Source organism: Capra hircus, chromosome 17 (genome assembly GCF_001704415.2).
Source record: "Capra hircus breed San Clemente chromosome 17, ASM170441v1, whole genome shotgun sequence".
Lineage (NCBI taxonomy): Eukaryota > Metazoa > Chordata > Mammalia > Artiodactyla > Bovidae > Capra > Capra hircus.
The window spans coordinates 26507436-26531907 of record NC_030824.1 but is presented as its reverse complement, the minus strand read 5'-3'; the positions used below and the strand labels follow the sequence as shown (position 1 = coordinate 26531907).

Below are 24472 nucleotides of genomic sequence, written 5' to 3'. Positions count from 1 at the left end.
AAAATAAAGTAGAATATCCCACTGTTAATTTTTACACTGATTACATATTGCAATGATACTATTTAGAATATAGTTATCCCTCAGTGTCCATGGGAGGTTGATTCCAGGCACATTCTTTACCTCTGAGCCACTGGGGAAGCCCCCCAGGAGCCCCCTACAGATACCAGAACTCCAGAGATGCTCAAGCCCTTTATATAAAATGATGCAGCCCCAGTCAGCCCTCTGTATCGGTGGATACACAGTGCTGATGGTATATGGAGTTAAAATATGTTAGGGCTAATTTTGTCTCTTTATGGTTTTAATGTGCGTCCCATCACAGTCCCAGCAAAGAGAGCTACTCTAAGCTTCTGCAGGGTCAGAACCTGCCTTTTAACAAGGCCCCTGGGACCCCTCCAGGAGTTTGGGTGGCGCCCCTCTCAGTCTCAAGCCCTCTAGTCCCACCCCCGGGACAGGCTTCCTGTCAAGCCTCCCAGGCAAGAGCAGGTGGCTGGACACGGACATCACCTTCCTCAGACGCCCCAGCTCCCGACCTGGTGAGCTGCTGGGGATGTTCCGTGGTCAGTGCAGCCTCTGGCTGGGGAAGGCAGGCCACCAGCTCCCCTGCCCAGCCAAGCATCTCTACACACACATGTAGGCCTGACTCTTCTAATACATTGAGCGACTGCGTTACATTCCACGTCTGCTCTGTCAGAGGCTCCCTGGGGCAGGGATGATCTGCCTTGGTCAAGATGCATCGTGTGCCTGGCACCTTAGGTGCTGACAAAGTCCTCGTGCAGTGAGGCCCATCCTCCCCAGGGTGTCCCCCACGTGAAGGAGCAGAACTCAAGGGGAGTGACTAGGTGCTCACCTGGAGAGCACCTCTGTGCTCAAGACAGCTGTGCACACATACGCAGGGAAGCCCTGTGCATGGCAGCCGACAAGCAATCTCCCCCCGGAAACCGCCAGCCTGGACCAGGTGTCCCAGGTGGACGCTGGAGGTGGCGTGCGATCCCCTTCAAGGGCTGGGAACCTGCAGACTCATCGGGGTCACCCATGCTCCTGGCCCTCCCCACCCACTGGGTGGATCCCAAGAGGTCTTGTTTAGTAGGTAGGTTTCATCTCTGTGTTGCTTTTGGACAGACCACCTGGTCACCCCTTACTCAACCTGACAGTAAAACCACAACAGCCATCACAGAGCAAAGGATTAATAGTGACCAGACGTCACATCAGGGGCTCCTGTAGAGAAGGCACATGTCCCCTCCCCATGGCCCAGTCTGCAGAAGAGGAGGTGGGTCGCAGGATCCAGAGAGGCCCCAGCAGAGCACTGTGCCCAGGCTCCAGTCTCCATCCAAGCACAGGGCCTCCCCTAGACCCCCAAGGCATGCCCCCCTCCAAAGACTCCAACTCCGCCCGTCAGGCCAGACCGCCCCATTCTCCCCACAACGAGGTGGGCCACATCGCACACCCTTGGCTTCAGGGCCAGGACAATTGCCAGGGCCCAAACCTCTGCCACCAGGCCATGCAAAACCCACACAGCTGTGTCCTCTGGCCAGCTAGGTGAGTCATCAAGTTAGAATTAGCCACCAATGTTTGAAAAAACCCACTGAATCCACAGAAAAACCCAGGCTTCCCATTGTTCTCAGAAACACTGATCTGGTCACACTGGACCACCTATATTTTTTCATGGCAACATGGGTCCCCCAGGACACGACGCATGTGATCCAGTCCCCTCTATGGCCAGTGGATGCCTCGCCCAAGTGCACATCCCTCAGGGTCCTGGCACTTTGAACCTGAGGCCAGCCGTGGCCACAGTCATGATGGGGTTAGAGAGCCCCGCTAAGTCCAGATGGAACCCGAGTCCTTTCTTCAGCAGTGATCACACAAGGGACAGCCCCACCCCAACTCACCATGGAGTTCACCCACGGCGGGGTGGGGTAGCCCCAGGCCCTGGCGATCCCGAGGGCTCAGCCCTCTTCCCCACCTCTCTCCTGCCACCAGAGGTGGTGCCCCCAAGAGCTGTGTTTCCCCCACTAAGTGGCACCCATGTACTGCAGCCAACAGTCCAGTCCTGGCCTGCCCCGCCTGAGACATGTCCAGACAAGAGCACGCACAGGGCCTGGAGGCAGAGATGCTCAGACTGCACCTGGGCTCAGAGTTCAGGGCAGTGGGAGGGAGAGGGTGGCCTTGCCACCCTCTGTGCACAACAACGGGATAGTGGAACTACGCGGGAGTCGATGATAAGATCTCAGAAGCGCCTTCAGTGGCATTGAGAAAAAGACCCCTTCCACAGCGGGGGCTCCAAGAAACAGGACAGGAGGAGCCGGTCCATTAAGTAGGCTGCCAGGAGGGCGTGGAGGGTCATTACAGCGAGCTGCAACCCCAGGCCCACACCATGTGGCACGGTGAGCCACGTCAGAGCCAGGCGCCCCCCGCCTGGGCACCCCCTCCCTGGCTGCTCTCCTGCAACCCAGCTGCAATCGAATAAACGAGAGGCAAGTCCAGATGTGCAGAAAACCACTTGTTGGAATAAATCACTTTCCATATGACACAAACTATGTTAAATTACAAACACTGATGCTATTATAAAAATAATGGCACAGCACTTTTTATTTTCTTTAATCAGAAAAATAAGCCCCATGTTTCTGGGAGGGAGACCAGGTATCTGCAGGCCCTGCTCTGGGTGTCAGGGTCTTCACGACCAAGCAGGGAGGAAGGCTTGGGCCTGGAAACAGGGGTGGGGTGTGGGGGGCGGTGCGTGTGTCTGTGGCCTCCGTGAACCACGTCAGTACTGGAAGTGACCATCACAGCCGGGTGAGGCAGGCGCACAAAGCAGAGCCCTGGTCGCCGACACTGCTCTCCCACCTATGCTGGGACTCCAGGGGCAAGGGGTGGATGACCCTTGAGTGCAGATGTGGGTCTGGTAGCGGGGTGGGGGTGCGGAAAAGAAAGCCTTGTAGTGTGAGGTCTGTCTTGACAGGGGCCATCCTGGGGGGCCGGGAGCCAGAAAGCTGTAGGGGACAAGTGGGAGGCTGGGAGCAGACATTCTGGAAATGGCCTTGGGCCCTGCAGGCTTTCTTGGTCCAAAGCTGGGGGGGCGGGTGGGAGACTCTGCCCTCCGCCTCATTGCCTGGCCATCAGGGTGGAAACAGATTCCTGAGGGGACCTTCCTTGGCATCAGCAGACCACCATGGACGGCCCTGGGCATTCTTCAGGCCCTCTCTCCACAGTCACAGGACCCTGGAGCTGGACAAATGCGACCCTCTGCCAGAGGGCAGGAAAGTAGGGGCCCAGGCCAGGCTCTGGTTGTGCCCACATTCTGCCTGGCAAGGGACGTGGGGAATGCACACTGGCCAGATGGATAGGGGCTCAAGGAGAGCAAGGCCTATAGCTGGCACACCTCCCAAAATCTCACACACAGACACACACACACTCTCTCTCCATGGACACGCGCATACTTGCAGACCACACACTGTGTACATGCACACACGAGCTCACTCTCTGAACGGTACACCTGGGCGTGGAACTCCAACACTGAAGGACAAGTGGGCACTTTAGAGGCACAGAGAGATGCTGAAGGACCGCCCCCCCAACCCCAAGCCTGAGCCTTTGGGGGTAGCTGTGTTCCCTCTCCTGGGGGCGTGCATGTCACAACGCAGTGGGCACAGTGGGGGTGAGCCTGTGGAAGGTGGGAAGGTGCTGAGGTCCTCTCCTCTCTTCCTGGCGCAGGGGGGTCTCAGATTGGTGGTGGCCCTGCAGGGGGCTCCTGCCTCTGCTGAGCCTCAGCTTCCAACCGCAAACAGCCCAGTCTGTCTGGAGAAGGCCTCTGACCAGTCTGACAACACATCTCAGGCTGCAAGGTGAGGGGGGCCTTGGCCTGGCTCAGCAGAGCCACACCTGGGGTGGTCTGGGAGAATGGGCATCAGGCTCCAGGGCTCACGGATGGGGCCTGGCGGGCCACCGCAGGGGTGGAGGATCGAGTCCGTCGTGACCTCAGGAGCCGGCAGGGTTGGCCTGGGGCCAGGAGGGAGAGCTGGGGCTGATGGGCCCGCACCAGGTTCAGCAGGGACTGCCGTGGCTGGCTCGGGGGCCCCAGGAGAGGCCGGCGGGGTGGAGTTGGCCGACCCAGGAGTGAGGGGCGCTCAGGTAATGGGAGTAACGGCTGGGGCTTGCAGGGCTGGCTTGGGCCCAAAAGTGACCGCAGGGGCTGGCAGGGCTGTTCTGGGCCCAAGAGTGGCCGCTTTCGTTGGCAGGGCTGTTCTGGGCCCAAGAGTGGCCGCTTGGGCGGGTGAGGCTGTTCTGGGTCCATGAGTGGCCGCTTTTGTTGGCACGGCTGTCCAGGGCCCAGCAGTGAAGGTTTGGGTGGGCCAGGCTGCTCTGAGGCTTCAACTAACTGTTGGGGCTGATTGAGACCAAGCAGTGACCGCCGGGGGCGGCTGGGCTGGCCCAGAAGGGATCTTCGGGGCTGGCATGGGGCTAGGAACGCCCGCCGGGGGCAGCAGCACTGGCCTGAGGGTGAGCTGGTAGGCCGGCGACGTGGACGCAGCATGAGGAGTGACTGGGGGGGCTGACACCGCTGGCACTGGGCTAGCAGTGACCGAAGGGGCCGGCACCGCTGTCCTGAGGATGCCCTGCTGGGCTGGCCACGGAAACACGGGCCCATCCACGACCGCACAGGCCAGCAGTGGTGCCAGAGGGCCAGCAGGGACCGGCAGACGTGGCATGGGACCAGGATGGACCGCAGGGGCCGGCAGCGGTGCCACGGGGCCAGGATGGACCGTAGGGGTCGACAGAGGTAACACGGGGCCAGGATGGACCGTAGGGGCCGGCAGCGCTGCCACGGGGCCAGGAGGGAGCGCAGGCGCCGGAAGCGCTGCCTAGGGGCTAGTGCCCAACGTGGCTGGTGGGGCTGAGCTGGGAGTGACCGCTGGGGCCGGCAGGGCTGATCTGGGGCTGGAAGCAGCTGCTGGGGCCGGCAGGGCTGACCTGGGCCCAGAAGTGACCGCCGGGGTTGGCAGGGCTGTCTTGGGCCCAGAAGTGACCGCTGGGGCCAGCTGCGCTGACCCGGGAGTGGCCGCTGGGGCTGGCAGGGCTGCCCGGGGTCCGGGGAAGCCCGACGGGGCTGGCAGCGCTGACACGGGGCTGGGAGTGACCCCTGGGGCTGGCTGGGCTGGAGCTGCTGCTGGCGCTGGGCCGGGCCGTTCTGGTCCCAGTGGTTGGCTGGGAGCGGCCCCCCTTCTGGGGAGCACACCTGCATGGAAGAAAGAGCACGTGTCCACCTGGGCAGGTGTGTCTGTAGACCCCCCATCCAGCCCGGGTCCCTGAGACATGCTGCCCCCTCACCAGCATTCCAATCCCCAAGGGAGTTGAAAGTGGAGTGTGAAACACCAAGAAGAACCCCCTCTCTGAACAGAGGCGCAAACCAGTGAGTCCCTGAAGAGGAAAGCAGCTGCAGTGCTGAGCCGACACCTAGGACAGAACCCTGTGCTCTGGGAGATGAGCCCCTGGCCCCAGTCTCCCTGCCCCATGCCAGCTGGGCTCTGGGTGACAGCAAGGATCACCCCTCACTGAGGGCCTGCTCCCAGCGGGGCTGCTCCTTGCGCCTGGACCACCAAACAGAAGTGATGTGACTCCCCCAGTCTCGCAGACACTGCGCTTCGCCTAAGTTTAGCACGTGGAGAGCACCGAGCAATGAGCCTGGACCCCACGCATTAGACACGCTGGACACCCCGTAGTCGGCGGAGCCTGACAGACGCAATGGGGAAACGGGGCCAGCCTATCACCGGTGCACCCTCCCGTCCCGCCTGAGACAAGACACCCCCACCCCCGGTTCCTGGCCTGGCGTGGCCTCTCTCTGGCTGTGACCCACCCGAGGTGCCTTTTGCCTCTATTCAGGACCCTCAGACTTCCGGTGGACAGGTGCCCCTGGCCCCAGTCCACGTGTGCCCCATACCCCACCCCCGACAACGACGGAGCACGTTGCCAGGGAGGCCCAGCTGACGATGGGTGGTGTCCAGGTGCTGGTGTGGCCCTGAGGCTGCCCGGGGGCAGAAGGCACAGAGCCCGTGGCTCTGAGTGGGAGGGGCCCAGGGCTCACCTGCTTGGTGGGCTGCAGAGGGACCTTCTTCTTCCCTCGGTCACAGGGGGTCTCCAGGTCCTGCTCAGAGCTGCCTGCCTCCAGGGGCCGCCCGTTCTCACTTGGCTCTGCAGATGGGCAGTTTTCTGCCTCCCGGGGCTTCTTGACAAGGCGACGTTCCCACTTCTCCTTCCGCTCGTGTGGCTTCAGGGCCATGTCCTTCTGTGGGGCAAAGAAGAACAAAGCCAGTTAATCGGTGGTGACACATGGAGTGTTAGCTATCCCAACGGTGACACCACGAAAGACTATGCCATGCCAAAGGTGGGGCCCTGTGCACGTGCCAGCGCCCACCTGAGGGGCCGCAGCCCACGCCGCCCTCCACAGCGGGCTGTCAGCCTACCACTCTAAGCTTGCGAGGACGCCTCCCACCCTGGCAGGGCCGCGTGAGGGGAGTGAAGGCAGATGGAGGGACGGGTAGGGCATAGATGGGTCGGATGAGCATGGGCGGGCCTGTCAGGACTGGGGGTTTGGGGAGGATGACTGGGGTGTTTCCCAAGGAGCCCAGCCAGCAATAGGGTGCCCTGATCCTCGGCCCAATGTGAAGTCTCAGCCAAGCTCACGGGAAGCAGGCACTGAGACTGGTGGCTGTGCTGGCCTCTGTGAGACATGGTCCATCCTGGGAGTGGCCCTCAGATTCCCAGTCTGAGACAGGGTGAGCCCTGGGCTGAAGGCCATTAGCACAGTAGCTGGCCAAAGGCAGAGATTGTGCAACTCCAGCTGCCTCCTCCTCTGGTCCTGAGCCACCTGTCGGTCTATCAGCCCAAATTCCCTGCAGCCTGGAATCCTGACTGGATGGGAACTGTCCTGGGAAAGCAGTCTCCATCTCAGCCAGGTGTGCAGGGCTTCAGCGACCCCAGATCCAGCCCTAGAGCAGAGATGTGGGCGAGCCCTGCTCACAGCTGTACCCAGTGCCCAGAGCTGAGCCTGACACACAGTGGGTGTTTAACAAGCATGTGTTACACTGATGCTGACGACCACAATGTGACCACAATGTGTCCCATCCCATCAAGCCTCTGCACTGCCTGCACAGCTACTACTATGCAGAGGTCTGGACGCCCCGCTCCCCCGTCCCCACCAACACACACAGCCCTGCCCGTGTGCCCAGAACCCAGGAGGACCTGGGATTGATATGTACTGAGCAGGTGAGGTGCCACTCGCTGGCATCCACAAGGAAGCTGGAGGCAGCTCCAGCACCACTGGGCTGCTAAAGAGAGAGGTAAGGAAACGCCAACAAGGGACTTAGCAGATTCCAAGAGCATTTGTGGGAGGAGAGGAGGAGGAAAGCCTGAATGAACACAGTGGCGACTTTATCCCACAGCCCTACAAGAAGTGTCCCTAGGTACTTAAGCAGGTGGCAGGAAGGACGAGGTCCCAGTCTGCTCTGGTCCCCTGGACCAGAGGCAGGAAACAGGAGGTGCTGTGCTTGAGGGTGGGGTCCTCCAACTCGGGGTCCACAGCCACCTCAAGAAGACTCCACACGTCCCTCTTCCCACCCAGTGAGCGGGGCCCACACTTTCCAGAATTCACCAGGGGCGCTGATGAGGCCAACCAGACTGGAGTTGTCCCTCCAGAAACAGAAGCACCCTGACTGCCCTGTCCGGTGCGGCCTGTGGCCCGGCCCGGGAGCAACCACGTCCAACTGCAGGCTGACTGACCACCATGCTCCACGGCTGCACACGGCGGTGTAACAGATCCCTCCCCTCTCCCAGGCCCAAACCCACAGGCACGCAGACCTGGAGCGCAAGCAGGATGTGGGGAGTGAAATGCCATCCACAGCCTCTCAAGAGGAACCATGTCACACCCTGTGATGCCTGCCGCTTCACCAAGCACTAGCATGCTCACCTTTCTGCACGTCCCTGCCCTATCCTCAATGTCAGCTCAGGGGTACCAGGAAGAGAGAGGGATGGTGTCCCAGTGGGGATGGGGGCTCCTAAAGGTCAGCTGAGCCGGGGGGGCCACAGGTGGGGCACTTGTCCTGGGACATCCGTGAGGTCAGACACCATGCCATGCAGCAGTCCCGCCAGCCTGGAACTCAGGTCCCCACTGATGACCTGCCAGGCCCACAGTTGTGGACCTGACCAAAGTTCCACAGGCAGATTCTGCCTGAGCAGCAAGGGGGACCGAGACTTGCTGGGTGCAGAACAGCCCCTTTCCCACGCTCACACTCTGGGCTATCAGACCCCAGAGACACCCACAGGTCACCTGCACTTTTGCAGCCACCTCTGGAAACCCCCAGGGCACTAGCTTGTCTCAGTCAGAAGGGGCTACTCCCCACCTCATGCCCTGCCGACAAGAGTCCCTGCTGATCCCAGGACTTCCCGTGCTTGCCCCTCCCAGAGGAATCAGGCCAACTCATTACAGTGGCAGTGAGCGCCGACTGTATGCCAGCTCGGCTCCAGGCACCTGGGGTCAGATCAGGAGGGAGCCAGCCCATTAGGTGAGTTGTCACGACTCTCAAAAGGAGAGAAGGCTAATGCAGACAAGGAAGTGGAAGAGAAGGAGCCGCTTCAGAGGTGCATTCCTGTCTCCTGGGGATGGGAGGGAGGCCAAGGGAGGCTCTGACGTCTGACAGCAGTCAGCAGCTGGCCCTGCATATGGCCACGGGCTTCCCTGGGGAACAACACTGAGGCTGTGCCTCCACGGACAGAAAGCATTGGTGAACACAGCGGCTCGCTTCCCACACACAGGGTACTCAATACATGTGGACTCCTGGTGTGCCCAGGACACATGAATGCCAACCCCTTTACAGACGGAGGCCAAGGCCCAGAGAAGTCCAGAGAGATTCCTGGTCACCCAACTGTTCCCACCCAGGCCCTGGAAAGCAGCAAGGCTCCTGGAACACCCACCTGTCCATCGTGCCAGGCTGCAGGTCTGTCCCCTCAGAACTTCACTGACCACCCATGGGTCCCCACCTCCCCCCAGCCTCCCATCTGAAGGTGGAAAAGGCCGTAACCTCACTCAGAAGGCTTCCTCAGGGGAGGGAGGGGCTTTTGTCCCACGAGGTCTTCTGCAGTAGGGACTGGGCTGGCCCACATGCAGGGAGCCGCCTGCCACACTCAGTCTACAGATGGAAACGCAGGCTTGTTCACACACCCTCCCGTCTGACAGAGCCCCTGTGGCCAGGCTGACGCGGCACTCGCCAACGCAGGAAGCACGGGCAGACACCACCTAAAGGGCCCACAGATATAAGGAGGCGGGGCTTTGAGGCATCTCCCCGCCACACACACAGGCGTGCACATGCACACTCAGACCCCGCACCCTGGACAGGAGGCTGGCACAGAGTCTCCACGCAGGACACTGCAGCTGCGCTGATCGGGCCCCTGGGCCCAATCTCCCATCCCTTGGAGCCCCCGCTCCTACCCAACACAGGTGCTGTGACTTTCTCGTTGCCACAGAAAGCAGCAAGCTTTCTCCCCTCACCTTCCCGTGGACCACTTCATTCTGGAAAGAGTAAGCCTCCTACCCCTGTGTGGCCTGATCCTGAGGTGTGCACCTCATGTTGTCACTGTGGGCTGAGCTCTCACAGGGAGGAAGGAGCAAGCACCCATCTCAGGGCCTTCTTAGGGCCATCCAAGGCCACTTTTGACCTACATGGCCAAAGTCACAAAGGCTGTTTCTGGTCCACAGGATAACCTCTGGGCTCTCACGTCTGAGCCCTAGAAAGAGAACAGGGCTGCCCGTGACAGAAGTCTGAGCAAAGGGAGAGAATGCATGGACAGTCCACCACTAACCATGAAACCTACAGGGGCAACCTGCCCTAAGGGGTCACATGGGACGGGGCAGGGACCTGTCTTTCTAACAAGCATCTGTGAACCAAGGAGACAAAATGGGCTGGACAGACAGGGAAGGGAAGCAAGCATGGGGGTGACTTACGTGGTGCGCGCTGCAGATAGAACCTCCTCCGGGACCCCACCCACTCCGGGCCGGGACCCCTCCCTCCCCCTGCCACTAGCCCCAGCCCCTCTGCAGGTTCTGGAAGGGCCTCAGGAAAACTCTAGGTCATCTCTCCAGACACACTGGGCCACTGCATCATTCACACGGTTAAAAAGACACGTCTGTCAACCACGAATTGTCCTAACTTGCCACTTTTCCTGTCATTTTTCTTTAAAAAACAACTAAATTGTCAGAAAACTTGAAACACTCATGCCTCCCTCCCCTGGACTGAACTCATTCCAGCTCCATGCCAGCCACAGACCACGGTGGCACGTGGGGCCCCAGGACAGGACCTTCTGCGTCTGGAAGGAGTGGGGGAGCAGGAAAGCCGCCTGCCCTGGCCAAGCTGCCATGCGCCCAGCGTGGGCCCTGTGCAGACAGAGGCTCCCTGGCTTCCACAGGCAGGCGTCCTCGTGCCACACACGTCCTGGCTCCAAGAGAGGCCCACAGCATTTCCCGCCTGAAGGCTCAAGAGGATGAACTCTAAGCCAACGGCCCCACCAGTTTCCTCTCCTGGAAGGAAACGCGCCATGTCAGCAGGATTTCTCTGGAGCAGGGCACACAGGGGTCCAGACGCCACTCCCACAGCAAGTCACTGCCCTGAGAACACTCCCAGAGCTTCTCGAGCTTCTGTTCTGTGCGTGCAACTGGTGAACACGAGCCAGCCCTGCCCTGGTGCCCAAGGCTGGGGCTGCCCTTGCCTGTGAGGCCAGTCTGGTGGTGGTGGTGGTGGGGGGGTTGTCTGGGCTCCTTTAAAAGGCTCAGCCATGCCCGGGCACACGCAGGGTCACTGCCCTGCCGGCCTCAATTTCCTCATCTGGAGATTGGAGCAGCAGCTGTGCCCAGGCCTGTGGGGGTTTTACCCACAGCTGCCTCTGGAGCCACACTGCAGGCCCACAATAATGCTACTACAAGTGCTCCCGAGTACAAACGGGGCAATGAGGCACTGCAAAGGTTTTGACGATGCAGTGTGAGGCAGGACGAACTCCAGTGCCCCAGGGTCTGCGGTCATGTCCACCAGTGACCCAGGAACTTCTAGCCAGCCCGGGGAGTTGTCAGCTCTTGCCATCACCAGAGGTGACAAGTGAGGTGACCCAAGAGGGGTGTCCAGGTAGCCCTCAGTCGGCATGGGGCCTCTGGGCCACACCTGCGGGCACACATGGGCAGATGCAGCCATGCAGAGCCCAGCACCCTTGCCCGCACGCAGGGGGGCCTCAGAGAGGGTGCTGTGGGGCACGGAGGTGCACAATCTCTGGCCACCTGAGGCAATGGCCCGGCAGTGAAGCCCCCGAGTGACCAGGCCCTCAGACCACTGGGGTCAGGGGAAGCTGCCATGAAATCACAGATTAGATTTTCCTGTAGCAATTTCATGTGACTATTTTTAACTCCCTTAAACATTAATACTATGCACCACCAATAAAATTTCAAACTGTGCTTCAGTAAACCAGCCATGGAGAGAGAAAAGTAATTAAAACTGGCAAACACAGACTCAGAATTGTTCCCCTCGCTGGGGGCTGAGGCTGCTTGCTCTCAAGTGGATCGGGCCCTTCCAGGCCGCAGACTCTGCAGGCAAAAGCATGGCCATCTCTCTCCAACTGGGCAGGAACCCCCTCTTCCACACTTTGTGAACCACACTGGAGTCTGTTCCCCAATACCTGGACCCCACCCCCACAGAGCTCACCCCTCCTCACCAAACTTGGGCAACTCTCGCTCCCCCCTCAGCAGGGTGAGAATGCAGATGGCCCCAGTGGACAGCCCACCCGAGACCTCACCACTGCCTCCCACCCCACCTGCCCCTTTACTTCCTGCAGGGAGGCCTTGTGGGATGGCCATGTCACCCTGGGACAGGGCCAGGGGGCTATAGGGTGGCTGAGGTTGCCTGTCTCCCAGAACCTCCTGGACTCGAGGGCCCCAGCAGCACTCCCCGACTCCTGTTTCAGGCATCTGCTCTCTGTGGTTCCAGGAGTTCAGGTCAAATCCCACCTGCCTGCAGTCTGAGTGTGGGCCCCACCCATTCTACCTTCAGAGCCTCACCCCCAGCTCACCTGGCAGGCTGTCATCTCCCATCAGAGTTTGTCTGCCCCAGGGCCTTGGCCCAGCTGCTTCCTTTGCCCTGGCATGCACACGGCTCACTGCCCCTCACCTGCAAGTTTTGGCTCAACACTCCCGCACCCGCTTACCTCAGTAAAATCGCAGCCCCTCCACCCTGCTCCTCTAGGCTGTGGTTCACACCCTGGGGTAGAGACTCCATGTGCAGGTGCTTCCTCCCAGTGACTGGGGGAGCCCGTGGCTTACTGCCAGGGTCTTTCCCCAGGAGGTAACCCTTCCCCTCCCCCTAGCCAGAAAGCAGGTAGCTTCTGCACTGCCCACCAGCATCCGATGCCTCCAACCCCCAAGTGACCAACTCTCCATGTCTGCGGGTTCTGGGGACATGGGACTTAAGTGCCAAAGTCAGGGAAGTTCTAGAGAGACAGGGAAGGAAGGCCCTGTGAACCACCACAAGAGGATCTGCCTCCATTTAGACAGGCTTTGCTAGAGGCCCTCCCTGCCCACACAGGTCCTGGGGGCCAGATGGGGGGCTGAGAAGGTCCTCCACCTGCCCTAACCCCTGCCCCGGGCCCTGTTCCAGGTGCAGGAAGGCCACAGGCACCTCAGCCCCCGGCCTGGGACCTGTCTGCGCTCAGGTCCTGAACTGGGAGCTGGCCTGGCTGCTCTGGGGGCCAGGCCCAGTCTCCCCTCCAGCCGCGCCACTTGGTCAGAGTTTCCTCCCTGACCCGTCCCCCGCCTACGTCACACCCACACCGCCCCAGCCCCACACCCAGTACGCTGACTCTCTAGGCAAGGCTTCCCTGAGGGTCCCCTTGCCCTTGAGGGCTGTCTCCTGAAGACCTCACTGACACCTCTGCTGCTCTGGAAGCTTCCAGAACCTGCCTCGTCGCATCCCGGTCCCACTGCGCTCCTTCTCAGTGCCCTACCCCGAGCCCCCGCCCACAGTGTGCGCAGGGCAGTGAGCACCTGGTGAGGTGGGCATGGCTGGAGGGCAGACGGTCAAGGGCATGGAGTCAGGAGCCCGGCTCCAGCAGGACGACCGCAGCCTCGGCCAGTGCCTCCCGGGCCCCAGCTCCCGGCATACGGGCAGGGAGCCCCTCCCAGAGGGACACCCCTCCCAGGCCCTGTGAGGGTACCCATCTCTTCCCACATCCACTGACTGAGCCTCTCCCATCAGGACAGAGAAGAGTCACCTGGAAACAGAACACGCAGACCCACCCACCCTGTGGTAAAGTCAAGCCAGACAGATGGCTGACGACGTAGACAGAGGTCTGGGGAAACTGGAAGCGCCTGGGGGACAAGGAGGTGTGAAGGTGGCACAGACAGCCGCCTGCTCAGGTCTGCACGAGCCACCACCCAACACCATGTCCATGCGCCGGTTCCCCCCCCCCCCCCCCCCCCCCGTGACCCGGGCCGACCCTTGACTTGCACTACACTGGGATTTAATGGTCACAAACCACCGTTCTGACGAAGACGAGGCTGGTCTCTGCTCAGGGCCCCTCAGGCCATGAGCCCCGCCCCAGAGGCTCAACGCCCGCTCCTCCACAGCCAGACCCTATCCCGTGCTCCACCAGGACTGCCACAGTTCCTCTCAAGCTCGAGGTCCTGGGAGCTCCCCCTCGGGCCCTGGAATCTGCGCAGCTGCAGCCCAGCCCAGCGGGGGAGCAGCCAGGGCAGCTGCTGCTGAACAATCTCATGCTCGTGTTCTGTGTGGGTGGGGGATGAAGAAAAACAAGCTCTGAGAAGAGACAGGGAGGTACAGGACCACTAGTAGGTACTTCCACCTTATCACCCCTAGATGAGGAAAGTGAGACCCAGAGCAGGCACAGGGCTGCCCCGGCTGATAGGAAGGCCTCAGAAGCATCCTGAGCTTGCTCCTGGGAGATGACGCAAGCCGGGCAGGGGTCCGCGGCAGGCGCTCCTACGGTGCAGGGCCCAAGATGAGGAGGTAGGCAGGGCCAGGCTTCAAGGGGAACATGGGTTCATTCCATGGACAGCAGACAGGGGATCTCTGGGGAATCTGGATCAGGAAGAGATGTGATCTCAGGAGTCAGGAGCCCTTGGCTTTATCCAGATGAGTCTATGAGCATTCCTGTCTGACAAATCTCACTGGGGCTGCAGGTGGAGCCAAGACTGAGGTGAGGGCAGGCTAAGCAGTATGTGGGAAAAGCACTGGCCAGGGGCCTGCCGGGGTCTGAGGATCAGCACACAGCGCCGAGCCTGGGGGCCAGAGGGGATAGCTATGGTATGTGAGGTTAGGTAAGTGACGGATCTTGGCAGACCCTGTGGGTCCCTGTGGGGACTGGCGCTCATGAGAGGCGGGAGACCTGGGGCCAGGACCATGAACACCCCTGCCCTCCTCCAAGGCTGGAGCGTGTCTGCAGGGAGAGGGGCAACTGCCGGGCACCAAAGGTGGCAAAATACGTCAGATTTGGAGCAACCGGTGGGACAGGGCAGGGAGAGAGGATCAGGACATGGCTGATGGCCACACATTGCTGGAGCTCCTGTGGAGGCTGGTTTGGCGGTCCCACCAGGTCCCACCTGATCCCCACAGGGCCAACTCTTGACTCAGTCTGAAACTGTGAGGGCCCTCCCTCCAAGGACAGGAAAAACAGGGTGGTCAGACATGCAGCCCCGGGCCAGAGGGGTGAAGCCCAGGCTGGACAGGTGGGGGCCCTGCTGTTCTCTGGTTACATGGCCTCCACCCCCAGCCCCCTGCCCTCCACAGGGCAGCACAGACCTAGGTCCTGTGCCTGGTTCTCATCCTGCTCTGCTACTTGCCAGCCATGCAGATTTAAGAAGTGACTTAACTCCTGAGTTTTCAGAGGGGAAAACTGAGGACAACGGGAGCAGCACGCACCTGCTGCAGGGGCTGCTAGGAGGACGAGGTGAGCCGAGGCCCTGACTGCCATCGTTTCTGTTGCTGTGATTTTCGGCACCACCACTGACTGGGCTGGGCTCTGGCCCCTAGTACTTCCCTGGCAATGGCATGTAAGTGGGGGCCCCCTGACAGGGTCACACAGGTGCCGTGCACAGATGCCTGCTCTGCTTCCCCCAGCACAAGCTGCCAGGTCAACATGTGCAGCTCCGTGCAGAGTCCAGAGGGCGGTGACCGCCCTAAACATCTGTTCTAAGGGAGAAGCAGAGCCGGGGACACTGGAGACGCTTCCCCGGGTCAAGGTCCCTCCCCACATACACAAAAGCACAACGGCCTCCCCACCCCCCGGCCCCACGTGCACACCAGGGTCCAAACCAGCTCTCCTCCCACACACAAATGAGTCCTGGTGAGCTGAACAAAAGGGGAAACTCAGATTTCTTTCCAGAACTACTGTGGCAAATCAGGGTCCTAGAAGATTCTCCACACCAAACTGGAACCAAATACCACATTTGTCCTAATTCTCCAAAGCACTTGATTCCACGCAGGTTTCAGATTCCAGCTCCTGAAAGGAGAAAGCGTCTCAGGTGACCTCGGTGATCGGTCACCACACGCGCCCCTCCTGGCCTCACAGACCTTCCACAGCCTCTCAACCCGAAAGCCCCACCTGCCCCAGCACCTGCCTTGCCTTCATGGCAGATGCTGTCATCAGAGCCCGTTACCTCCTTCCAGTCTCTCGCGAGTCTATAGTTACCTGTCCGCCTCCTCTGCCTGGAGCCAAGCCCAAAGCTGGCACAGGGCACAAGACGCACCCAGCGCTCAATGAGTCAGGAGAGCAGGACGGGTCAGAGCCCTCCCTGGTGGCCAGCAGTCGCTTCTAGAGGCCTGGGAGACCCACGTGAGCCTCGCAGGGCCTGCCTCAGGACCACCACTGCCTGGGTCCCAGTGACTGAGAGCAGCGAGAGACCATCCCAAGCAACAGTCCAGGCAAGAGGGCTGGGTGAGGGAGGCCGTGGTCCGGTGATGCGACTCACAGCATTGGAAACCTCTGAACAGGCAGTGGCCTGGCTCCCCAGAGGCCTCATGGAGACTGAACCGGGGGATGGCTCCTCGGGGCGGCAGGTTCCTGGTCACCAAAGATGCGCAGAAAGGGACTCCCGGCAGAGGGGTGTGGGCAGGGAGCACGGCCCGGGCAGTGTGACCACAGCAGGCACCTGGGCCTGGCCCCCGTGCAGCTGGACTTCTGCCCCAGATGAGAGGCCAGGTGAATGCTTCAGTCTCCCCATCTGCGCAGGGTCCCCAACTCCCAGGGCTCCTCACACAGCACGTGAACCACATGGCTCAAGCTGTCCCAGCGGGTGCCACTGCAGTCACTCTGGCTGCCCCCAGCTCGGTGACCCCCACACCCATGGTGGGGGTGGCCTCCAGACTCCAGTACCCTTCCTCCAGAAGGCAGAAAACTGCCCACCTGAACAGAATTTGCTGCGTACATGTACCTGGGCTGCGGACCCCCTACCCTCCCAACAGTACACACGCGCACACACGGCTCCGAAACCAGAGCAAGAGCGGAGAGAACGCTGCCGCAGCTGCCACGGAGGAGCCCCGACAGCCCAGGCTGCCGCTCCTCCCAGGCAAACTTGACTAGCGGGGAGGGGAGGCTCCAGGCCATGGAACCCCTTCTCTGCCATGCTCTCCCCCAGGTACAGCACAGCCTCCAGGTGCCCACCACCCTCTCTGTCGTCAGATCCACACGGCCTTCACCGCCACAGCGCAGGTGAGACAGACAGGGAAGCCTGAGGTGCCGAGGCCACAAGTGCCTGCACACAAGCCCCCGTCACGGGGGAACAAGGGAGTGAGCCAGCGTAAGGGAGCCCAGGAAACGGCCCAGCCCCACAAGGGGCTCAAGACCCTCACCTGTGCTCACGGGTAGGTGAAGGTAACACGCTGCCCAGCAGAGACAAGGCTACTGTCCATCAGGACTTTGGCTGCCGCCACTGCTGTGTGTCACCAGAGTGTTCCCTGTGACCCTACTTCCAGAGATGGACATGGGGTGATACTGGGGGACGCGGCTGAGCCCTCGAAGCCCAGTGCAGCCTCAGGCTCTGCAGTCTGGCGCAGATCCCCACGGTGCTCGGGGGGTTGGCCCTTCCCCAGAGGTCAGGCAGCCGGCCCCGGCCACTGCATTGCTCCTGCAGCCCACGAAAAGGCTGACCCTTCACATGTCAGGCAAGATCACCCTCTGCTCAAGCTCAGCTTCTTCCCAAAGAGTGTCTGAAAAATGCAGCCAACTTCAGGGGAAGATCTGCAGTTTCTGTGGCCTGGGACAGAGGCAGGCAGATCCTGGGCAAGGATCTGGCCTCCCCAGGCCTCAGCTTCTTCTCTACTAAGTGGGTGTGTGAGGACAGGGAAGTCCTCAAGACAGGCTCTCAGCAGCTGCTATTGTCAAAACTGCTCCCACAAAGCTCGAGATGAGCTCCCCACGACAGGAGACAGTGATGGTACAGAGATGCCAGGCCTGACTGAGGCTAGGCCCAGAGCTCCTCCCACTCCACAAGTAGCAAAACCGGTGCTGCCCTGGGCTGGTGGACACCCAGGTGGGCTGAGGGGCCATGCGGTGGCTTTGCTTTCACTGGCTGCCAGGGTCCCCCTTGGAGGCTGCACACCTCACAGCAAGCTGTGGGACCTTGTGGAGTGGGGGCAGGGGGAGCAGCCTAATTCATCCTAGGCAGGTTCCAAGCTCGGCACCACACCTCTAGCCTATGACTGCAGGCAAAGCCCCATCCACCCACCACGGGCCTCAATTTCCCCATCTGAAGAGCAAAAGGCAGCCTGGAGGAGGTGCTCTGTCCTGGAGACTTGGACATTTTCCATGCTGAAGGCTTCTCTGGCTGCTGGCTCTCCTCACAGCACCCAATCATCCGTGTATTCTCAGTTCTCACTCCTCCTGTCTGAGGGTTGGGCTGGGCACGTGGCCCCCCCAGGTTAACTGACAGCATGGGCTTCTGTCCATGGGTTGCTGGGGCTACATCTCAACTCCCCACACGCCTGGCCTTGAGCACCAAGCTAGCACAGACCACGAGCTCTCTGCCCCGAGGGGGGACTAAACCTGACTCGCAGACGGATCACCACCACTGACCCTCCGTAATGTGGCCCAGGAAAGGGGTGTCTTGGCACCCTTCACTGACTCCCCACCCCCATGGGGCCATGTCCAGGCCTGAACCCACCCCTCAGTGGGCATAAGGCTCACATCCTAAGCTGGGAAGGGTTCCATTATTTTGGGGGGAAACACAGAGCGAGCCCCTGGATGGCCCCAAAGGCTGGGAGCAGCGAGGCCGGGCCAAGACCAGCTGCCCACACACCACTATCCACCTGCCGCCGTGTCAGAGGTGGGAGCATGGTTTCTCAAGCACGACTCTATGTGGTGCAGGTCACGTACAGCTTGAGGTGTACATTTTGTGGATTATAAAAGCTACACGTATTGATCAAAATGTAAGAAACAGAGAATTAGAGAAGGGAAGTCGCCTGTGAGCACAGCTATAATTTGGGGCGTTTTCCTTTCCATCTCTGTTCCCGGGCACACATGCCCCAGACATGTACAGATGCGGCAGATAACCTTTTCCTTGTGCAAAAAGGAGAGGCGCAAGACTACAAGTATGGTTATAGCTGCGTAACATGCTCTACAAAGACCAGGAGCTGGGGACAGTAGTTACTGAAGGAGACTGAGTCTGGTGCTACTTTTTTTCAAAATATACCTTTTCATAAAAATTGACTCGATCCAGGTAAAAATGTTTTGCTGTTTGAAAAGCAAATGAACAAAGAAATCATATGGATGCCAAGCGAGAAGAGTGGTTCTACTGTCAAATGCTCTCTCCAGACCCAGAGAACACGAAGGAACATGGAGGGCAAGGGCCGGCTGCCCTGAGGGAAAGCCCTGGGAAAAAGATGCCCTGTGCCGCCCCAACCACAGGGCCCCTATCCCATGGCAACCTGCTCACTGTCCCCACATGGATAAACGGAAAACTGGAAAGCCAACAGGGGACAAGGGCTTAGGTGTGCGACCCCGTGCCCAGATCATGACCTCTGCACACGCTCAGCTCCGACACTGGATTCCAATGGAGATAACCCTACCCCCAGGATTGTGTACATGTCCTGAGCCAGACAGACTTGGGGCCCCTCCTCAGTTGACAACACCCCCGCCACATTATGGAGCGCCTGCTGGGTCCACAGCACTTAACAGAGGTGGCCAGTGATCTTCCCAGCTGCCCTGAGGCAGGCACCTGTATCACCCTTCCTCTGGAGCAGACACAGGGACACCGAGTAGAGGGTGAGGGGGCCTGAGACCTGCCCAGGACACAGGGTGGAGGGGGCCTTCCCAGGACACAGAGGGAGAGGGAGCCTGGAGGGGACTGGGGGTGGGGCGTGCCTCCTCAGGACAAAGGCAAGGAGGCCCTGAGGGACACTGGCACTCTGCACAGGGTCCCACACCTGACATTAGGTTATGCTCCCAAGGTGGCAGCTTGCATCCACATGGAGGCCAAAACAGACTCGCGAGGGCTTGGCAGAACCCTGAGTCTGGGCACACTGAGGTCCTGACATGGCAGGCGACGGGCCTCAGTGTCCCCATTTGTGCCGTGGGGACAAGCAGGTTCAGAACAGCACCTACTCGTTCGCTGCATGCTGTCACTCAGCCTCATTATGAATTATCTGAACTCTGGGGGAAAACCACTACACTTTAGCAAGAAATGAGGCCAAACAAGCGGGCTGATCTAGAAGTTTTGACTTGTCCAGAAGCCCCGTACTTTCCAAGACAGGCAGACCCCTCCCTGGCTCAGAAAGGCAGAGAAAGGTGTATAGAGGGGCCCTGCGTGATGCGGCTGCGTGAATGCCAAGCAAAAAGGAGCTCATTCTCACCACGACCTGGCTGGGGCTGGTCTGAGCCCACAGAAGTCCCCTCGCACTGCATCCCGAGGCAGGAGGGTACAGCCAGAGCCACTGCAGGCAGTGTGTGGGGCGCTGAGTGACCCGAGGCGCAGCCTCCCTGAACCTCCATTTCTCATCTCACTGGTTCACTCCAGGAACATGGGGCACTAGGACCCTCAGGGGAAACACACAGACTCGGTGCCTGCTCTCTTCCAGCTACAAGTTCTGGAGCATCAAAACAGCAGACAGCTTCAGAGAGATGTTGGAACTGGCGGCAAAGAGAGTGTGTGAAATAACAAGGGGAGATGCACAGCTGGGGGGAAGGGATGCTGCTTCAGGCCATGCCCAGAGACAGCCTCTCCGAGTGTCATTTGCGCTGAGACATGAAGGCGCCGAACAGCCCAGAAAGAGGGAACAGCAAGTTCAGAGGCCCTGAGGCAGAACCTGCAAGGGGCTGATACGCTGGTGTGAGAGGATGTCAGGTGGCAGAGGCCAGCTGATGGGGTGCAGGGCCCTGGAGGACACAGTAAGCATTTTTGTCTTTACCCCACCTGACAGGGCGGTTACGCATCTGGAAGGTGGTTGGTGTATCCACTCTCAGAGGCCGCAGGGCAGGACCTGGCTTGAAAGCTCAGCCCTGGGGCCTCCCCTCCCCAGGATAGAGCCTAGGCCTGCGATACCACACCCTGACAGAGGGTGTTAGCTGAGGACCCCTAGGCCCAGGAGCCATCCCAGGCTTCCCAGATAAGCGCAACAGAGGATCTGGGGCAGTGTTAGCCCAGGCTCTGACACAGGTACATCCATGCGTCCAGACAAAAAGTGGCAAACCTGTGCCTGGGCCACCTGTCCCTGGCTGCCAGCACCTGACCCTGAGGCTCTCTACAGAGGCAGGCTACTCCTGGAAAGGGGACCTGCAGTGTCGGGACTTCCCCTCCTCCAAAGCTTAGCTTCTGAGACTGGGGAGTCCTAGGCCATTGGCCCCAACTCCTCAGAAAAGGGGAGCTGTTAACTAAGCATTTCCTGGGACCCCAAACCCCACAGACGCTGGTCCCCCCAAATAAGTGCTGTCTAGGGCCCCTGGAGGGTGAAGGGGCTGGCTAGCTGACTGGGGCTCACAGGACTCCCAGGCCAGGCGGCATTCCTACCCAGGCCAGTTCTAGGAGACAAGAACTCCCGACCAGTCTACTTGCCAGCTCTGACAGCATTCATTTCCTTCTCCACTCACTTGGTTTCAGGCGAAAAGGGACGTTATTTGCTCAACAAATATTGTCCACGATAACTCAACCAGACAAGCAATATTTTCTGCCATCCTAATAACCACGCAGCACACAGCGGTGGCAGAGAGAGGGGGCTAAAATAAGACCCTCCCTCTTCCCATGCGAACAGAAACCTCGAGGAGAGGGAGGAGGAGAACAGGAAGAACCCTCAAGTATCCATTTTATCACGGCCTCCATGCAAGTTCAGCAGTGCTCACCTCCCTAGCACATCCTGAACCGAATCAAGTGATATTTTGGCAACATAAACACAATTGGAAAAAGACTGAGCAGCCAGGCAGCCCCCAGTTTGGACAGTATAATTTAGATATTTTTCTCCCCAGCTCCTTAAAACACCAACAGGCCCGCACCCCCCGCGGGGGGGCCGGGTCCTCCCGGAGCAACCCTCTAGGCGCGTGGGGCCCACACAGCCCTAGAAGCCCTAAGGGGGTGGGTGTGCCCATGCTCCAGGGGCTTCTCTTTCGCGACTCCGCGGCAACATGCTCGCGGGGGCCCACCTACCTCCAAGGCCTCCAGCGTGCTGAAGCTGGCAATGGCGAAGCCGTCGATGACCTCTTCCTCCTGCGAGCTGGACTCGCGGCGGCGGCGGCGCGGGGGGCGCGCGGCGGCGGCGCGGGGCGGGGGCGCGCGGGGCAGGCCCGTGTTCTCTTTGCCGGGCCCGGGCTCAGGCTCATCCCCCGACGACGCGCTCTGGTCGCGGGCGTCGCGGGCCGCCTCCCGGCGCCGGCCACGGTCCCGCTGCGCGCGCGAGCGCCGGCTCTGGCGGACCTTGGCCTCCATGGCGCGCGGTGACCTTGCGGCCGCGCCGTCGGGCTCCCGCTCCGCTGCCGCTGCGCTACTCGGCCCCGCCGGGCTTGTTGCGGTCCGCGCGGACTCGGGCCCTGGGCGGCGGCGGGCGGCGGGTCGGGCCGGACATGCCGCGCGGGTAGCCTCAGCCCCGGGCCCTGCGCGGCCTGGGCGCCCCGGCGCGGGACGCCGCGCGCATTAGCGGGGCGGCCGGCGCTCAGCGGCCGTAGGCCGCGGCCCCGAGGGCACGCCCCATGCGCAACTGGCGGCGGGCGAAGGCTGGGCTGAGGCCCGACAGGCGTGCAGGCGGGCGGGGCGCTGACCGGGGCTGAGGCGCCGGGGCTCGTGAGGCGGCGGTGGCAGCGGCGCCCCGAGCGGATAACAACTGACGTACTTCCGCCAGGCAGCCGGCGCTAGAGGAAGTGGGAGCTTCAGCGGAGCCGATGCGAGCCCCGCCCCGCCCCGCCCCGCCCCGCCCCGGGCCCGCCCCTCTCGGCCCAGCCAGGCCGCGCTCTGCCCCTTCAGCCAGGCCCTACCGCCCCGCCTCCGGCCCCGCCCCACCAAGCCGCGCTCCGCCCCACAGGCCCGCCCCGCCCTTACCCCGCCCCTTGGGGGAGGGAGCTGGGAGGCCGCGCCCCTTCCCGCCCCTCCGCAAGCACCTGGCCTGGCGTCCCTGCACGTGGGAGGTGTAGGGAGCTGAAGTGCTACCGTGGCTCTCTGTTTGCCTGTTTGGGGAGGGGCAGGGGGTGCATCACTGCGCCTCCCCAGCCGCGGCCTCATTCCGATAGAATCTATCAATGGGAGCTCATAAGCGGAAAAGTGGGGGCCTCTCCAGCCAAGCGAGACATATGCGCGGAGGGGCACGCTCACCATCACCGCCCTCCCCCGCCCCCGCACCTGGGGGAGGGTGAACAGAGTTGGGGAGTCCAGGTTCCCACCCGCGATGGGAGGCCCAAGGGTGGGTAGTCCTCGACGCCCTTTCAGATACAGGGGCTGGTAAGGGGTTTACTCGGTTCTCAGAGGGGGACAGACCACCTCAGCCCAGAGAGGGGGCATGTTAAAGATGAGGGTTTTTCATTCCCTCACTGTCCTGCACCCCAGTCTAGGACTTCTTCGCGTGTTTCGTGCTTCTCGTTAAGGGTCTTCCTGCAGGCTGGTCTTGTCCTTCCATGGCTTCCTTTGCTCTCCACCACCCCGTGCCCAGGCACCTGACCTCTGGGCTCTATTATGGGGAGGGAGAATTTCTACATGAAGTGCATTCCCTCTATCTTTTCCTGGGTCAAGTTCCTCACCTCACCCCTCTGGGTGGGAGGCCCCGCGGGATGCCTCGTTTGCATAGAGACAGCAATTTGGGCTGCGGGGGCTGCTCCCCTTCCAGGGCAGCATGGTGGCAGGAGCGGATGAGAGGGGGCAGCTGGAGAGCTGAAAGATAAAAGGAGGAACTTCCTCTTTCACCCATGGGAAACTGCGGTTAAGGACCCACTGCGTGTGGGGAGGGACCGCTGTCTTCCTCAAATCTTAATATCATTAATTCACTTAACATTTATTTACTAAATGCCCTGCAACTGGCACTGTTTGTGTTGCTCTAGTGGATGAGACAAAGGGCCCTTTTAGAAATGAGTGAGAACCTGAACACAGAGCCAAGTAAAATAATGTTGAAGGGTAACCTGAAGATGACTGAAGAGGGAGTTGTCATAGGAAGTGGGCATGGGGTGGTCCCGGAAGCCTCTCAGAGGAGTGGTAATTTGAGCTGAGACCTGCCAGATGAGAAGCCAGTGAGCCAGGGGCCCCTGTGTGAGCAGGGCAGGGAGGTGTGTGGTCTGCGTTGTCACAGGCTGTTGACAGGGTTGTCCCTGGGGACAGTGGGGAAGGCAGTACTCCAAACATCCTGATACAGGGGGTGGGGAGCCTAAGCCCCCAAAGCTGCCAACCTCCAGTTCACCCAGGCCTACTCTGTCCAGCTCTCTCTGCTCTGGGCCCTCCTTCCACCCTCTCCTAGGCTCCTTGGGGGTGGGAGCAGAGTTCCCCTCTCCCTTTCCCATTGCAGATTTTGTTATCACTCTGACTTCCCCAGCATCATCCCCTTTGGTTTTTAAGAGCCTTGTTAGAAAGACGGAAAGCTTCCTTGGCATTGCTCCTACTCTTAATTCTCCTCTGAGGATGGAAGGCCTGAAAATTTGTGTTTGCAGGGGCAGGAGGTGGGGGTGGTCCCAGGGGTAATACTTAAGGATTTCGTTTGGGAAACAGGCCCTTGAGCCTGCCTGCCCATACCCAGTGGGGCTTCCAGGCCCCACACTTGCTCCAGAGGCCCGGAGTCCTCAGAGACCTGCAGCCTGGGCTGCTGAGCTGATCTTGGGGACTGCAGGGGCTTCCTTTCTTGTCACCCCCTTCCTACCCTCTAGCACAATGCTTGGGAAGGCCCAGGTTTTGGTGTTGAGGTTTTCAAGTGTAGGAATGACTGTTCATCTCCCCTTGAAGACACTTGGATGTGTTCAGGGTGAAGGATGGGATCACTGTAGACTC

The 24472-nt window shown here is 60.6% G+C and overlaps 1 protein-coding gene across 1 annotated transcript in view; it reads right to left on the bottom strand.

The window, feature by feature from the left end:
• The window catches only part of FBRSL1 (fibrosin like 1), an 84020-nt gene extending 61702 nt beyond the window's left edge, over positions 1 to 22318 (bottom strand). Inside the window, 2 exon segments of the mRNA XM_018061449.1 lie at positions 6074 to 6274; positions 21665 to 22318. Of these exon segments, the coding sequence (XP_017916938.1) occupies positions 6074 to 6274; positions 21665 to 21943 (480 nt within the window). The 5' untranslated portion in view covers positions 21944 to 22318.